An 18,327-nucleotide genomic window follows, 5' to 3' on the forward strand; every position below is an offset into this window, starting at 1 on the left:
TATAATATTTATTTAAAATGTTCTGATTGTTCAAATATGTTATTTTTTTATTGTTGTAAAATAATGTGTGCCCCAGTCTCCAATAAGACAGTGCTGGAAGGGTAGTTATTCCTCCATTACCAAAAGGGAGTATCTCCTGAAATGAGCAGCTCTCACAGTAGTAAACAAGCCCGGCCACTAACCATAATGACCACTAACCAAACAAGAGCTGTGTGAGACTATGTATAAAGGTGTAACAATGTACTATGTCTATACATTTGCAGGTAAGCAGATACAAGAGAGTAAATAACTTGAGCTGTGTTTAAAGATAAGTCAACGGGGTTACAGAGAATGTAGGAAAGTTGTCCGTTAACCCCCTTTATGTGTCATTAGTATATATTCATTGGTAGCAATAACCATGAAGCTAACAATTAGCAGCTAGAGCTAATTCACCAGTATGAGTTGAAAACTCGTGGCATTGTCGTTTGATCTATACCTGTATCGGCTGTAATCTCAGTGGATGAAGACTGGGTATCACACTATCTTTTGTTTGTTTATTTTACTTATGTTAGTGTAAGGAGTATTACCATTTAAGTTTAAAAAACGAACTATAATGCAGTGTGCCTGACAAGAGCTGTGCGAGACTGTATAAATGTGTAACGATGTACTATGTCTATACATTTGCAGACACAGTAAAGACAAACTCACAAAGCCACACAGGTTTCAATTCCTTTTAATCCAAATGTGCAACATTACTGACAATACAATTTAATTATTTTATTTATACAGCGCCAAATCACAACAAGAATCACCTCAAGGCGCTTTATATTGTAAGGTAAAGACCCTACAGTAATACATCATGGATACAAGTAACTCATTGGAACATTTTTGTCATTTCTGTAATTTGTGGTCCCTCCTTTCTCGCGCATGTGAACTGGAAATCACTCAAGATAGGACATGTTAAAATTTATATTAGATTATATTAGATTCTGAAATAGAGCTGTGCGACAGAAAATAGAGGAGGCTGCACAGTTAAATATATATTTTTACAGTGATAGATAGCACAGGAACAAGTTCTGAGCACAATATCCATAGAGGCTGGGGTCTACCACACCTCGCACAAGCCCAGGTGCAGGCTGTGTAAAGATGCCCTTGAGACAATTCAGCACATAACAGCAGGGTGCAAGATGCTAGCAGAAAGGGGATATAAAAGGAACACCCTAACCCAGTAGTAGTGGTGGTGGACAAGCAGAGGATGATGGCTTTAGTGATACCAAATGACAACAACATCAGGAATAAGGAACACGTGAAGTTGGAGAAGTACCAAGGGAGCAGAGAAGAACTCAAGAAAAGTGTGATGGTAATAGTAGTCCCAGTGGTAATTGGAGCAATTGGTGTGGTGACTCCCAAGCTAGGGGGTTCCCAGGAACAACATCAGAAATTTCTATAAGAGCTAAGATACTTCACATGACCCTCAAGCTCTCAGGCCTCTGGTAGAGGACCCAAGCTTGAAGGAAAGACCCTCCGCAGAGGTGAGAAAAGGGAAATAGACCCCAGCTTCTGTGGATCTTGTGCTCAGAGCTTTTTCCTGCCCTGCCATGATTAGTGCCTCCCTTTCAGTCCAGCTTCATCAAGCCACTGGTAGAACTTCTGGATACCACTTCTTCTATCTGACCAAAAGGGTGCAGCAAGAGTACTGACAGGGACTAGAAAGTAACACTGTGAGGAACCTTGGAGTCATTTTTGACCAGGATATGTCCTTCAATGCACATATTAAACAAATACTGTTGGGTCTAAAGTCAGACCCCGCTGATCCCAGAACTTATTCCCGTGAAAGAAAAACAAGGCAACAGCGATCGATCTTTTTTACTTGCAAGGGAGGTGTCTTCGGTATCCTAGCTCATCACAAATGACCCCCCATGACACCTCCTCTCGCTCCCTTTTACTGACAACGTTCACACAATAAACAATAGTTTACAACACATACCTTCCCCACGTAACCCCCCTTGGTTACAAAAGACAAGGCACTGTGTGTGTGTGTGTGTGTTTTTTTCTCGTTTTAGGAGGACAATTTTCAAGACAAATCAAAGAGCTATGAGGACCCTCTGTTACAGGAGGACATTTTGCTGTCCTCATAAAATTGACCTTTTAAAATAGTTTCTGGGCATGTTTTAATACCCAAAAAGTGTTTTTCTCAAAAGTCTTTGTAAACCAAAAACTTGACATATGTTGTATATTTGTGTGTCCGCCACTGCCCCCTGTCGGTTGGAGTTGTCCCCGCATGCCGCACACACGAGCGCGGGACATTATACACATCGCGCGAAATTGGAAGCTGCGCATGCGCATTTTAGCATTACCCATTTAGACCGTTGATATTTACATCAATGATTTAGACTGACTGATTGGGCGCTTCTTATTCATCCATCAATTTTGGCAGAGTTTTGACACGCTTTGGAGAAAAGGTAAGAAGGTAATTATAAAACTTTTAAAAGACGAACGTTCTGACAGACACAGTGCTTCAGAGTAGGCACAGCCGTGGTGAGGCGGCAGGTGAGGGAACGACGACGAGGTACGGTGGAGAGCATACGGCGGAGAGCGCACCGCGGGGACCGGACCACGACGAGGTGAGGACGGCGGAGCGGGCCGGAGCACGCGGAACGGTTCACGGAGGTCACAGCAACACGCGGGGCGGGGATTCCCGGACTGTCCCAAGCACCGGGATCGTTTTTTTTACCCTGGCCTAATCTCATCACTTGTTTCAAGGTAAGAAATTACACAAGTGTGTGATGTTTCACTGAGTTTGAAAGAAGGCCTTTTTCACTACAAGATCACTTGTTTAATGTAAAATGGCTGCTACTACTACAACTACTATAAGTACTACTTCTGTAACTACTACCTATTGTACTAATGGTAGGAGTAGTAGTAGTAGTTGTAGTAGATGCAGTTGTAGTAGCAGTAGTACTCACACCTGTCACACCTGTCTTTTTTGTGGTAGTTGGAGCTGTTTTCCTCCTGTTCTGTTTTGAGATGATTATTTAAGATATTAAAAGATGATCTTTGCCCAAATACCAAGGAAACATTGGAAGGCAAATACAAATAAACTTTTTTAGATTTATGAAATTAAATTGAGACAGTATTGATGTCACTCTGCACACATTTGTTTATAAAATATTGTAAAAAAACAAACAAAAAACATTTTTGTTTTGCTCTCTTATAGTTGTGTTGATGAAGCACATTATTCCCACTCCCCTTCAGGATGCCATTAATCACATCCTTGCAAGAAGAGACAAGAATTCAATGTTAGAAATCAAATTTATTAATTCAGTTAAAGGTGAGTGACTTTGACACACTGCAGGCTAGACTGAGGGGTTACGCATCACCAGTGGTGACCTGTACAAACATCAATATAAATTAAAATTAAAGGTATTTTAATAATAATTTAGTTATTAGCGAGCCTGGCTATTTATGTTTTCTTTATTATATATGTAGAATTGAAAAAAGCACAACATTGCATACTTGCAATTTACAGATATACATATTTAATGAATTGATTATTTGCAGTGCTGCCACGCCTGTGTCTCTAATATGGTTGTGTCTTCAGGCATCTTCACTTTAGCCAATTTCAAACAAGGAGACTTTGTGGTCGAGTATAGAGGGGAGCTTATTGATGCAACTGAAGCTGAACACAGACGTAACCTGTACCCCAGCGCATGTTCAGTCTTCATGTTTGAATTCATATGGAAGCAGAAGACATTGTGGTAAATTCAAAATGACTGAATGTTTACATTTCTATTGCAAGGTCAGGATTTCTGAAGCAAACATCTCATATTGCTCTTTAACGAGTCCTTACCTCTAGTACCCGGCCCCGTCAGTCCCCAGAATCTATAGAAGGGGGAGTGACGGACCCGTGGAATAGCGGGATCTCATTCTTACTAAGGCTCCGTCATTTCCCGGTGACCCTGTGGTCCCCGGGAACTCGCGGTACTGGGGACTGACCGGACTCCCACATATGCTGAGGGCCCGTTAGTCCCCGTATTCAGCCTGTGTGTGCCTTCTCTAATACACACTCACGGGCGTAATGTACGGGGTGAGCACACGGTCTTAGCTGTAAAATGTAGGCTTATATAGCCTACATTTTACAGCTAAGACCGTGTGCTCACGCTGCTGTGAAGATTTAAAATATAATATAGAGAAAATAATAAGAGAAAATTCAAATGGCCAGGGCTGAATGAGCGGCCCTGTGTCTGTGCGCATTTGGCACATGTGGACACGGAGACTCGTGCACTGTTATACTGTGTCCAAAACTACTGTATAATATGTACAATGCCAAAATAGTACATGTCAAGTGTTCTCTGTCTGTGAGGTAGGTAGATGGATAGGTAGGTAGATGGATGGCTTGATGGATAGGTGAAAAACCTTTCAACACAAAAAATAAAGAACATTTCATTAATCATTCAGATAAATTAAATGCATTATACAGAAGACAAATGAAATAAAAATATACACTTCAGTAAAGCCACTTTTGTCTAAACTATCATTTATCCTAGTTTTAGTTTTACATTCATTAGTTTTTAAATCAGAGGTGAGTAATTTCAAACAACGAAGATGAAATAAACTGTGGTCTACCTTGCATTTTTTACACTTTCTGTAACAATTACATTTTTAAAGTATACATTTTAGAGTTTACAAATATTTTAATAAAGACTTTAACCAAGGATTTTCTTTTACAAAGAATTATTTTCCTTAAATTAAACCAAACATATTTACACTAGTTTTAAGATTTAACCAAGGATTTGGGGTAATTACTTTTAGTATTAATTAACATAAATGTGTGGGAAACACTATCTACATAAACAATTTATTCAAACTTAAACATTTTAATATCAATATAATTTTTTAAACTTAAATGCAGTAACTACTTCCCAAAGCATAAATACATTTCCACAATTGAGCTTCCATAGTTCCCAAACATATAAGCAGCAAATATGAGTCCGAGCTTACCGATAGCCCGTCTAACTCAAAGTCTTCCTCACAGTGGAAAGTGGATTGTGCTTGGTTTGCTGTCCTCTCAGTATGTCGCACTCAGGTCAAATGACTGCTGCATGCATTTTAAGGTCTACTAGGCACGCCCGCCCTTGATTGCTCTAATTCAACTCACCTGGCGGAGCAGTGCGCACCAGGCTGCGCTTAGCTGTAGATTGCACAAGGTGTAATCAGCGGCCACGCGCAAGCAGCAGCACAGAGCAGGTAGTGGGCAAGAGGAGGAAGAGAAGAGAAGAGTAACAGCCACACCTACTAGGTCAGCGTGACAGTACAACAAAACCACGTTTAAGCTCTAAGCACAAGTAGAAGCGCAAACACTTATCTCAGTCAGAAAGCAACGCGTCCTTGACTGATGGACCCTCTTTAACTTATCAACTATGCATTTAACAACTAAACTTGTATTGGATGTTGTGTTTGTGTTGGTGCTTAAAAGTTATAGTATAGTTCATAGGCGTGTCACTATAAATGTTTGTTTAATGTATGTTTCCAAATTTGCAGTATTGATGGAGCACTTGAAGATGGGTCATTTGGGCGACTAGTAAACGATGAACACAGGACACCAAATTGCAGAATGAAGTTGATTGAAGCAGAAGGGAAGCCACATCTCTGCCTTTTTGCACTGAAGGAAATTGCGGCAGGAAGTGAAATTACTTATGACTATGGTGGGAAAGAATGGCCCTGGCGGAAAAAGGTGGGTCATTTAAAAAAAATTTTCCCCTATGAATTGTTGTTTAAAACCTACATATCTAGATGTCACAATTAGGGCTGCAACTAACGATTATTTCAATAATCGATTAGTTGTCGATTAATCGATTAGTTGTTTCAGCCCTAGTCACAATATTTAAATGTCCTCTTGGTGGTATTCAATCTGGTTTAACTAAATCTTGAATTTGTATGACTTTCCCAAGTGATGATTGCAAGCTTATCTGTTTTGTGTCCCCTCCACAAGTGTGTTTTACTGAGTGGCCACACACTGGAGGTGAAACAGTGAAAGCATCAGTTTGAGCTCAGATGTCATTATGAGGCTGATGGACAGTGTCCTTGAAAACCTTGGGTTTTTCTGTGTCAGACATATACATGCACCTTTTACTCACAGTCACTTTAGCTTCTTAGTATTGTCTTACTTTGGCTTCACTTAACTAGGTAAGGGTTAATCACTCTGTTTCCTTGCAGATAGGGTGAGAGTTAGAACTGTATTTAACTGAAGGTGAAACAGAAAATGCTTAACTATGTGTGTGTGTCTGACACAGACAAACTCAAGGTATGTGAGAACACTGTCCTGACATCTGAGCTCAAACTGAGTCTTTCACTGTTTCATCTCCAGTGTTTGGCATACTCAGAAAAACACACGGGTTGAGGGGACACTGGTTAGAAAAGACCACTCGTAGTGGATTAAATACATTTCCACTGTAGCTGCCAGATGTTTACAATATTTGTTCTACTTTTCATACCCAGCTAAAGATCGCAAGCATCCCTTCTGGTCAACAGTGTGTTGCAGAGCCTATTGCCCATGACGTGGAGCACCATGTGATCTCTACAGACTCATTCACAGGTGAGTCCCTGCTTGAGTAAGCACTACCTGTTAAACCCTGGGGTCTTGCAAAGCACTATGCCTCCATGTCTTGTGTTCTCTTCTACAGACAGAGAATTAAGAGCAGAGTGTCAGTCATCTAGACCTACAGCAGACAACTCTGAGCATGAGGTTAGCATGGATTCATCTGTTTACTAAAGATTGTATCAATGTGTAGTTTGGTAAATAGTGTTGTTTGTAAAGATCATGTTTATCAATTGATTACAATTATACTGCATGTACAGTCTTTAAATCATTGTAAGTACAGGTAGTCATCATTTAACATTGCATTTCCCTCTCAACATCATTTGGGTGTTTTAAGGTTTGACTGAGAGTGTCCCTCTTGATCAGATGGACACTGTACCATTGATGCTTGTTCATCTTTGCATCTTTTTAGGTGCATTCTGTTGGAGGTCAGCGTGGCACTTCTTCTCTGAAAGAGTTAATTGGTGAAGTTGGTGTCCAGTATCAGGAGTTGTCACCCCAAGCGTTCTCAGAAGAACTTACCAGTGGTCAGTTTTGAGTAAATGTTGTTAACTTCTGGCAATGCATGACATGCCTGAAGGTTTGCTGCATGAAAAATGTGCCAGTATTGGGACATTTCTGATGATTCTATAGTGTCTTGATGGATATTTTGAGTAGAATTGTAACAGTCAGGGATGTGAATTGATTGCGTTATGCGTAGATGTGTTTTTTTGACTTAACGAAAGTCAAGCACTGAATCTCCTTGTGTTCCCTTGTACAGAGAGCAAATCGAAAGAGGTGCCACAATCATCCAGAGCTGTGCCTAATGACTCTGCTTGTGAGGTGAGTTGAAATTGACCTTTGTTTTAAAATTGACCAATGGTTAGAAGTGTTATGGTGTTTACATGAAACTCCATTTTGAGTATTTTAGCAAACATCTGGCAGCGGTGGTGGAAATGTCCTCTATTTAGAACAGGAGGTCTTTTCTAACCACAGTGTCCCCTTAACAAGTGTGTTTTACTGAGTGGCCACACACTGGAGGTGAAACAGTGAAAGCATCAGTTTGAGCTCAGATGTCATTATGAGGCTGATGGACAGTGTCCTTGAAAACCTTGGGTTTTTCTGTGTCAGACATATACATGCACCTTTTACTCACAGTCACTTTAGCTTCTTAGTATTTTACTTTTGCTTCATCTAAATAGATTCCCCTCTCTCTAACTCACAAATCTCAGGAATTGAATAGATATGCTTCACTATTTTATCTAAAAAGTCCTCCTATCTCCCTTTCCATCTCTCCTGAAGGATTGGTAGAAAATATGTAAAACGGTCAAACATTATTTTTAATTCGTCATAAAATATTTGGGTAACAATGTTTTATGTTTCATTTCATGTTTTTAATTTTTTCCAGTGTACAATTCATAGGCTGGTATTTGAATCGGTGAAACTTGACAAATGCGGGATATGCCATTCACCTTTGACAGCTATCAGATGGCACGGTCTAAGATGCAAGCGTAAGTGTATTATTTATCTTGTGTTAATTAATGCATTTTTTCACTATACCATAAGTTACCATGAGTCAGGTCTACATTTTCATATGTAAAGAATAAAAAAAAATCACTTCAAAGTTTTATCAATTCAAACCATTGCAATGATACACAGTGTAATGGCAGATACTATCACATATCATGCATTTGAGTTTGTCTGCTTAGTGTGGCAGAGAACAGAGAGCATACTGTAATAATGTATATTGCCCTCTTACTCTTTGTTGATTAGACTGTTGAACTTTACAACTTTAAATCTTTGTTTCACTCTTTCAACATCAAGCTCATATAAGCTAAATAAGCATCTCACCGCGCGCAAGGCATGCCGGTCCGGGTCAAGGGTCACGACTACCCAGCGTGCATCGTAAACAGTAAACACGGCCGCGTGTGATAGCGATATTGAATATTTTGAGCGTCCTAAAGTCAATGTTTTAAAAGAATTTGGTACGAAACGGGGATACAGTGCTGCTGGGAAGAGAAAGAAAGAACTCGTGGCCCTCGCTTGGGCGTTTTCACTACAAAAAGCCCCTATAGTTTTAACAAAACAGCAGGAGCGGGAGGCTATGCTACCTTGGATATAAGTCTCTGCTTGAGATCGAGACTGACAGTTGTCAGATGACAATTCCAGATCCCTTAGAGCTGAGAGAAGGTTGGTACAATGAATCGACAGCTGCAAATAAACTTTCACTTTCAAAGCCTCATATCCGGAGCCATCAGCCTCTGTGGTGCCCGGAGACGCTCGTGCGGGGTTTGGCCACTGACGTCTGGCAACCCTGGCACAGCACTTCCCCGTAGGCCTATATCCATGGATGTATTAAAAGAACCAAGCCTATATCTGACGGAGAAGTATAATTCAGCCTTTATATCGTGGGTAGTGGTGTACTCTGACCCGGCCGCGCCGTGCATGCGTACTGACAATGCTGATTTAGCTTATTTGTGATGTTACAATGCAAAAACCACAGTTCCTGATTTGATCTGTTATATAAAGATAAAGCAAAATGCACAAATGTTTAATTATATTTAAGAGAGTATCAACATGTATGAAGTAAACTGCCCTCAAGTCTGTTTGTCATTCTGTAATTACACATATACACACAAACTTGGAAGATGATGTTTGATGATAATAAACCCTTTGAGTAAACATTGCATCAAACTTGCAAACTTCTTACAATGTCAATATAGGAAGCCCAATAAGGTACTGGGTCTGATTAATCCAGACCTATTCCAATAGATCAATCAGGCAATTTGCAATACAAATGCTTGATGGTGTCTCTACACATTGTCAATGACTTTTTAGTAGAAGTCCTTTTCATCTCAATCCTTATTAATTAATGTAGGATAAACATTTTAGCTTTTCTGTTTCTCATTAGATCATTCTGCCAGAAGTCTTTGAGCCAAGAATGCATTCTGAAACATGGCCTATGTGGCCCATAATGAGTAGTTTGGTCAGGTCAATTTAAGATAAGATATCCTTTATATCTATATATATATATAGATATATAGTTTACTAATTAGTCTGTTTTTAAAATAACAATGTTTTATATCTCAAATCTGATGAAAAAAAATGATTATTAGGATGATGCAGTATATCATATTCATAAGTTTAAAATGTGTCTTAAACTTAAAAAAAAAATCTGCTTTTTATTCTGAATTATGCGTTGGTTTTAAATTCACTTTATGCTTGTTTATATTTAGTGGTCTTAGTGAATATAATTTGTGATGTGTGGGATCGCTACTTTTTAAATTATAACTTAATGAATCATCGGTTGTTGTCTAATGCTGTGGTTTCTTTGTATTTGTAGAATGCCGTTGTGTGTGGCATAAGATCTGCCTCCAGACATCTTCAGAAGACTGGGATATGTCCGACGTAAGTGTACAGTGAAATTCAACCTGGAAAGACTCAGATACGGAGAAAGAATTAGACATGCTTTATTGAACATTAAATATTTGGCGGTCAGACCCCGGCGGGAAAACTGTTGATAAAAGCATTGCTGATTGAAGTAGGAGGTCTTCCTCCGGGGTCTGGACACTGGTGGTGGTATGGAGGCAGGGGGCAAGCATGGGGGTGCAGGGGTGGTGGAGGGATGCGAAAACGCTGAGAGGCCGAGCTATGGGTGAAAGAGCTTAAATGCCCGGATGCTGAATGGAGGCGTAGGTGCGAGGGAGCTCCGGATTGGCTGCGCCGGAGTGAGCAGCTGAAGGGAGTTGAGATGATGATGATGATGATGGAGACGATGTGCAGGTGTGTCTCCCAGGTTGAATTTACGCAGGCTTCATTATAATATAGTTAATATTGACGTAGATGCAGTTCGTGAAGATTGCCACATGTTGCTTGCTCTTCCTTTTTCTTTCATCACAAAATTATAAGGATAATCAGTTTTGTAAGTGTTGTCTCAGATAGAGAATTGAAAGCAGAGAGATTTTGGACTGGATAGAGTGTAGAAGTTATGTGAGAGAGGCCAGAAATAAATAAACACATTATAAAAATATTACTTAGATTTTATTATAATCCTTTGTAAAAAAAAAAAAAAAAAAAAAACAGTTTCATACAATCTAGTCTCAAAGGTTTTACAAATTTTGATCTGTGGGGGTCATTGTGGGAGGGGCTCTGGGACCAGGTTAGGGCTGGTGTCTTAGTTTTTTTGTTTTGTGTTTGTTTTTTTTGTTAATGTCATTGTTCAAAAAATATAAATTGGATATTAGAAATGGGACAAATATCAAAAAAGTACTGAATCGATCACAGATTGCAAATTGATCAAGCAGAATCAAAATACTTGCACAAAATACATATCTGCTGCACATTTTCTTCTTTAAATCAGGAGGTATTTCTTAGTACTTTTAAGACATCTAGAGACTTTGGTTTACGTCCCGAGCTCTGTGACGTGAACAATTTAGCATTTATCCTTCCCATGTTTATTTCTGTTATTTAATCTATGCTGTATTTACGAACAGGGTGATGTCTCATCTGATGAAGAATACATCCCAAATTCTGCATCAGATTCAGAAAGCTCAGGAACAGAGTTGTCTATTGAGTTACCTGGACCATCAAAAAACTCCCATGCTGCTAGCATGCCTGATTTATGCGTTACTTTTGCTGAAAAAGAACAGACCATGGATGTTAAGAACAACTTTGAGCACATTTTGAATGATCTTGAAACTACTGATGATCTTCATCCCGACCAAGAACCAGACAGCTCAGAGTCATGCCAGCAGAAAACAAAAGATGCATGTAGCGAAAAGAGTACTGTGGATATTAGCCAAAATGAATCCCCAACCAAGTCAACAAAATTAATCAAAAGCACAGTCAATTTTTGTTTTGTGTGTGGAAAACCTCAAACAAAATTTGCACGTCATCTGGAGACGCATGTAAATGAAAATGCTGAAGTCACCCAGGTGCTTCAGTTACCCAAATCATCAAAGGACAGAAAAGTTCATCTTGAAAGGTTACGAAACCTTGGTAACTTCAAGCACAACTCTGCTGTTAAAACCACAGGATCAGGTTGTCTTAAAGTGAAAAGGATCTCAAAAAAGAGCAGCAGCAGCGCTGAGACATACGAGTACTGCTTATACTGTAAGGGTATGATATCCAGAAAAGAAGTTTCTCGGCATATGAAAAGATGTGCTTTAAGACCAGAGAATAATGCTGAAGAGAAGCTGAAAGATAGAGTCTTTGGTATAGCATCTACTCAATCCACAATGTCTCAGCCAATTTCAAGTGAACTCTACTCAGTACTGGGCAAGATGCACAAGGATGATGTGTCTAGTGCAATAAGGAATGATCATTATATTATGCAGTTGGCTCAGTCTCTTTTTAATAAGCATGGAAGTGACAGATCAGTAAGGGAACTTGGGAGATTACTTGTGACTTTGCGTCACACAACAAGAATCCATAATATGGAAGAGGCAATAAAACCAGCCAACTTCTTTATTCTTACTAATGCTGTCAAGAGAGTTTCAGGTTTTGATACTGAAACCAGCACATTCAAAGCCCCAAGTTTGGCCCTGAAGCTTGGACATTCTCTCAGAAAAATAAGTGATATTATCATGTGTCGTGCTCTCATGGAAGAGGATCAAGAGGCGATCGATTCAATCAGGAGGTTTCACACACTTCATGAAACAAAGTAGTCTGAATTAGTTTCCCATTCAGCCTTATCAAACCTGAGTGAGGCAAAATACAACAAGGTCGACAGCCTTCCACTGACCAGAGATGTTCAGAAGCTGCAGTTATATCTTGGTCAGCAAGTGGAATCGGCTAGGGAGAAACTAGGTGATAACCCAACAGCAGGAACTTATGCAGCACTAGCAAAGGTGATCCTTTGTCAAGTGATTTTGTTCAATAGGAGGAGGGAAGGTGAAGTAGCACGTATGACTGTCAAAAATTTTGAAGATCGTGACATGTCCAAACTAAACGATGACATCAGCTCTGGGCTTACAGAAGTTGAGAAAAGGCTTTTCCAACAGTTTGCCAGAGTGGAACTGAAGGGGAAAAAAGGACGAAAGGTGGCTGTGATCCTGACTTCTGATATGACCGATAACCTGTCACTCCTCGTTAGTAAGAGGAAAGAGTGCGGGGTATCTGAAAACAATATGTACCTTTTCGCCATTCCTTGTAGTGATGGTCACTACAGAGGGCAGTTTGGTCAGTTTGCAGATGCTTGCGGAGCTGAACATCCTCAGAACCTCAGATCAACTAACCTTCGCAAACAGATTGCCACGATAAGCCAAGTCATGAACTTGAAAGATAATGAACTAGACCAGCTGACCGATTTCCTCGGCCATGACATTAGGGTCCATAGAGAATACTATCGACTGCCCCAATCAACAATTCAGCTGGCTAAGATCTCCAAGTTGCTCATGGCCATGGAGAAGGGAAGTGTGAAGGATATTCAAGGAAAAACTCTGGATGAAATTGGTGGTATGCATGGTTTATATGTTGTTAAATCGGCTTGGTGTTTGTGAATATGGTTGGTCTAATAACATTTTTTCAATTTTTTAGATGACATAGATGGGATGGCTACTGGATCACAGCAACTCCCTGATGCTTCCACATTGCGAGGTACTGAAATTATTGTATTCTGTGTTATAGACTTTGCAGTTGTATTGATAAAATATTTAAAATTTACATTTTTATATATTTAGATAATGTTATTGCAGTTCTGTTTGTACTTTGCTGTGTAGTTAATACCATTTACAGTGAGGAAAGTAAGTATTTGCTATTTTGCAAGTTCTCCCACTTAGAAATCATGGAGGGATCTGAAATTTTCAGCGTTGGTACATGTCCACTGTGAGAGACAGAATCTAAAAGAAAATTCCGGAAATCACAATGTATGATTTTATTAAAATATTTTTGTATATTACTGCTTAAAATAAGTATTTGAACACTTGCTTATCATGCAGATTTCTGACCCTCAAAGACCTGTTATTCTGCTTTTAAACAGTCCAACTACACTCTGCTCATGATTCTAATTTAGCAGCACCTGTTTGATGCCGTTAGCTTTCATGAAGACACATGTGCACCCCACAATCTGTCAAAAGTGTTGCAGCAACATGAGTAAAACCAAAGAGCTGTCCAACGACACAAGAGACAAAACTTTAGACCTTCACAAAGCTGGAAAGGGCTCCAGAGCCACTGCCAAGCAGCTCGGTGCGCGACAGTGCGCGTGCACGCATGTGCGTGTGCGCGATGGAGCGCGTGCAGGTGACTGTGCGTACCCTCTGCAAGACTCCTGCAGGCGCCCCTGAATGGAAGAGGCTAATGTCTTCCTCGGACTGGAGCCCCACGTAAGATCTCAGCTCGTGGGGTGTCAGTGATGCTAAGAAAGGTGAAGAATCAGCCCAGAACTACACGGGACGAGCTGGTCAATGACCTGAAGAGAGCTGGGACCACCGTTGGCAAGGCTACTATCAGTAATACACTGAGACGTCATGGTTTAAAATCATTCATCACACTGAAGGTTCCCCTTCTTAAGCCAACCCATGTCCAGGCCCGTCTGAAGTTTGCCAGGGACCATCTGGATGATCCAGAGTCATGGGAGAAAGTCCTGTGGTCAGATGAGACCAAAATAAAACTTTTTGGTCTAAACTCCATTGTTGGGGTTTGGAGGAAGAAGAAGGATGAGTCTCATCCCAATAATACCATCCTACAGTGAAGCATGAGGGTGGAAACATCATGCTCTGGGCTGTTTTTCTGCACAGGGGACAGGACCACTGCACTGTATTAAGGAGAAGATAAACGGGGACATGGATTGTGAGATTTTGGGCCAAAACGTCCTTCCCTCAGTCAGAGCATTGAAGATGGGTTCTGGCTGGGTCTTTCAACAAGACAAAGACCTGAAGCACTCAGCCAGGAAAACCAAGGAGTGGCTCCGTAAGAGGCATTTCAAGGTTCTGGAGTGGCCTCACTAGTCTCCAGACCTCAGTCCAATAGAAAATCTGTGGATGGAGTTAAAAGTCTGTGTTGGCCCAAAACATGACAGATCTACAGAAGATCTGTGTGGAGGAGTGGGTCAAAAGACCTTCTGCAATGTGTGCAAACCTGGTGAAGAACTACAGGAACTGTTTGGCCGCTGTAATTGTTAACAAAGGCAATATTAATATAGTTTGACTCAAGTGTTCAAATACTTATTTTACAAAGAAATACACAAAAAACTTGTTATAAAATCATACAATGTGATTTCCGGAATTTTCTTTTAGACTATGTCTCTCACAGTGGACATGTACCTATGATGAAAATTTCAGACCCCTCCATGATTTCTAAGTGGGAGAACTCGCAAAATAGCAGGGTGTTCAAATACTTACTTTCCTCACTGTATGTATTTTTTATATATATATATATATATATATATATATTATTATTATTATTTATTTTTTTTTTTTTGTTTGCTAGAAAAATCTATCAATGACAATGAAGAAATATTAACTTCTGTGACTTCTGATTTGCCTCACTTCTCCGAGACTGCAGCTCAAGGTACATTTTCAATGCTGTACTCAAAGTTTGCCCAACATATCTTATGTAATGAGCTGGGATCTGTGAGTTAGTCCTGTTCAGAGACAAATCCAGTGAAATGTGCAGTAACGTATTTTAACAGCGCACATCACGTATGATAACGATGCTCTCTTGTTTCATTAATGCCACTTGCATCTCTGTTTTTCATTGCATTAAAAATGAAATCAGACTTTACTATTAACAATACTATGCTGATTACGATAACCTGGGATTGTGTATAGAACAATATTACTAACCATCAGTACATTTTTACATGGTCGATTGTTAGTTGTTCCATTCCTAATTGTGACACTAATGCTTTATGACTAGTATTTTGATGCTTCATCAGTTTTGGCCAAGCAAGATTTAGCCTGTGCAAAATCTACATCATTTCCCAGTAAACTTATTACCCAAGGTATTGTTGACTTCATCCAGTTCAGCAGCATTGCCATGTGTATAGTTAGTATAATAGAACTGGCTGTCACTGTCCCCTCTGTGCCCATGGTGTTTGATTGGTAGGCAGAAAGCCTCTTTAAGCCCATACATTTATACTGTGCAATATTTTTTAGATGACCAGGGGAATGATGCCTGTGTGACTTCTGGTTCACCTCCTGTCCCTGACTCAGTTACTAAAGGTATGATATAAATCAGATGCCATGTCCATCACTAGGCACTATGTGCAGTCAACACCAACATCATGTGGTTAGACATTATATAACATATAAAGAAGCTAAATGTATTTTGTGTTTACCAAGCAGTGTGATGAACTATCATGTTAATGAAAACAATCAAACTTTAAATTTTATCAGGTCTACAGTCTATTTATTATCACACACAATTTGTTTAGACAAGTACCAGCTTGTTTTCACAGTTTTGAACGCCATCTCTACCTACAAGTGCATCTCACATGATCTTTTTAAACTTCAAATTTGTTTTGTTTTATTGAACAGGTTTACGTGTTTCATCAAGGCGGTGTGTGAAGAGACCATGGTCTGAGGAGGAGATAGGAGCGGTGATGAAACATATGAAGCCTTTTATTGAAAACGGTATCACTGTCACCAACCAGCAGTGTCTGAAGTGCAAAGAAAAGGAACAACCTATCTTGGAGACGAGATCTATTCAAAACATTCGAGATTTTGTGCGCAACAGAGGACTGGCCTTTAAAAAAAAAAAAAAAATAAATGTTAAACACTAAATGCACTTTTTGACAGTCTGAGCCTTTACCTTTCTGGGCCTGATTTCAAGGTTAGTGTTCTCCATTCAAAAAGTATGTAGTTGACTTCACTGTGCTCACAGGCAGTGTTTTGTTTTGATGTGTGGTTAGCCTGAGTCTTTTAATGCCAGGATTCACTTTTATTTTCCTTCAATAATTTTTACAATGCTGTCCTTTTAAGGAATTGATTATTGAGTTGGTTATATTAAATATAGTTCAGTAATTCAACAAATGTGTTGTGTGTTGATATAAGTCTTATGTATAAGTCATGGTGTCAGCCCGACTCACCCCTGGTGTGCAAAGGTGCTGTTTTATTGGTCAGCCACTCAGTGCCAGTTTCTTCAGGACAATGAAAAACTCTATAATACATAGTTTGTTCTAGTTGATGCAAGCACTGTTGTGTTATGCTTCTAGTTGTTTTAATGACACTTTGACCACCTGTTAGTAGATCACAACAGATATGATCTGTGGTGTTTTATGTAAGCTTGTATGTCAGATTGTAATGCTCATCAGAGAAAACCAAAATATAGTCTTTTTATTATTTTTTAATTTATTCATCCATCCATCCATCTTCAACCGCTTATCCGAGGCCGGGTCGCGGGGGCAGCAGCCTAAGCAAATTTATTCAATTTTACTATAATGATGTATCAGTCACAGTCTTATAATACACGTTCTTTTCTAAGAAGGTTATACTTAGTGCATGTCTGAGTATATGTACAGTGAACTGGCTTTACACACCATGTGTCCTTTTAAACCAGATTTACTCAGTGTGTGTGTGTACAGTAGACTGGCTTTACACACCATGTGTCCCTTCAGAACAGACTATACTTTGTGTATATGTATGATGACATCACTGACCTTGTACACCAGACTGTCCTTATAGACCGAGCTACAGAAAAGTCTCTACAAACCACCAGAATGTCTGAAAAAATAGCCTTTTTTATATCTCAGTCGAGCAAAGAAAATGTTTAAATTTTAAGTTGTGTATAGGTTTGCTGATTTTTTTTTCATGATTTTTGATATGCATATTGTAGCTCTAGCACCTCTGGAACCCGGTGTCCCCATAGCCCTATGTCCAGTATGATTTGCCAAAAATTTCAGAAATTGTCCCTCTAACCCAAGAAACGGGTGTGTGTGTGTGTGTCAGACCTCCTGCTGACCAAAGGGTCGTAAATGCAGGAAGCTTACATCAAAAGCACAAGGATGTGTCTGTGATAAAAGACTACAGCCCCCCCACCTAGAACCTCGAGAATCTGGGGGGAAGGACAGTGGAGTTTCATCAGAGTTAAAACAATGTACAAATGATAAACATAAAAATGACAAACATCTAACAATTCACCCTGACAAATACGTAAGACTGCTTTCTGTTGGGTTTAAGTCAACCCTGCTGGTAAACAGAAACTGTTACTGAAAGCAACCACACAGACACCAGTGTACGTTTCACTTGCAAGGGGAGCATCAAGGAGGGCAGTGTTGCCACTCGCCTGTCCAAGCAACTCCAATTCCTGCATGTCCGCCTCACTCTTTAATTGATAAAAGAGGGTACACACAATTCAGTTAACCACGTGACAGTTTTTGGCCATGTCACCCACATCACTTTGCTGCAACAGAATACAGTTAGTGAATGTATTAGCAATCATTGTACTCATCATTTATCTTATACATGGTGAAATGCATTCTTCAGACAGACAAAACAATGTCAACTGTACAAAAGACATTATCTGATAATTCCACAAGAGCACACAGGTCTCCCCTTGGCGGCTTGTCTCTCTTAACCTTTATCTGCCAGATTATGTACATTATTTTGCAAGCTTGCTCCTGTATTGAGCCAAATCTGTTTTTCCGCTCTAGGGTTAGGGGCAGAGCACGTCGTACACCCCTGTAGCCTTCCTCAATGTTACTGCAGGATCACTTTCCAGCTTTTCCACATTTCACTGTTGTTCACAATCTCCTCATGATGATCTGTAGGAAGCCAAGTGGTACAGCCCTCTGCCTTAATAGAACAGAACAGTCTGGTTTCTATTCAGTTCAA

General features: G+C 39.8%; 2 protein-coding genes across 3 annotated transcripts; both read left to right on the forward strand.

Annotated features, from left to right (window-relative positions):
* The first annotated feature begins 3,537 nt into the window (after window positions 1-3,537).
* LOC146389781 (uncharacterized) lies at window positions 3,538-12,224 on the forward strand. The gene is made up of 9 exons (XM_084914025.1): window positions 3,538-3,737; window positions 5,521-5,713; window positions 6,478-6,574; window positions 6,663-6,724; window positions 6,990-7,104; window positions 7,338-7,399; window positions 7,965-8,067; window positions 9,900-9,964; window positions 11,050-12,224. The coding sequence occupies exons 1-9, from the start codon at window positions 3,565-3,567 to the stop codon at window positions 12,220-12,222; spliced, it is 2,043 nt and encodes a 680-aa protein (XP_084770151.1). The 5' UTR covers window positions 3,538-3,564; the 3' UTR covers window positions 12,223-12,224.
* Window positions 12,225-12,462: 238 nt separating this feature from the next.
* On the forward strand, window positions 12,463-17,934 carry LOC146389782 (uncharacterized). 2 transcript variants are annotated; one of them, XM_084913309.1, is made up of 5 exons: window positions 12,463-13,012; window positions 13,094-13,153; window positions 14,984-15,064; window positions 15,652-15,717; window positions 16,033-17,934. In XM_084913309.1, the coding sequence occupies exons 1-5, from the start codon at window positions 12,463-12,465 to the stop codon at window positions 16,275-16,277; spliced, it is 1,002 nt and encodes a 333-aa protein (XP_084769435.1). In that variant the 3' UTR covers window positions 16,278-17,934. The 2 variants fall into 2 exon arrangements, with proteins under 2 accessions (XP_084769435.1, XP_084769443.1); XM_084913317.1 differs by lacking the exon at window positions 14,984-15,064.
* The last annotated feature ends 393 nt before the right edge of the window (window positions 17,935-18,327 follow it).

The sequence above is a fragment of the Perissodus microlepis genome, chromosome 3 (genome assembly GCF_051167445.1).
Source record: "Perissodus microlepis isolate ML-2025 ecotype Zambia chromosome 3, ASM5116744v1, whole genome shotgun sequence".
In the NCBI taxonomy this organism is placed as follows: Eukaryota; Metazoa; Chordata; class Actinopteri; order Cichliformes; family Cichlidae; genus Perissodus; species Perissodus microlepis.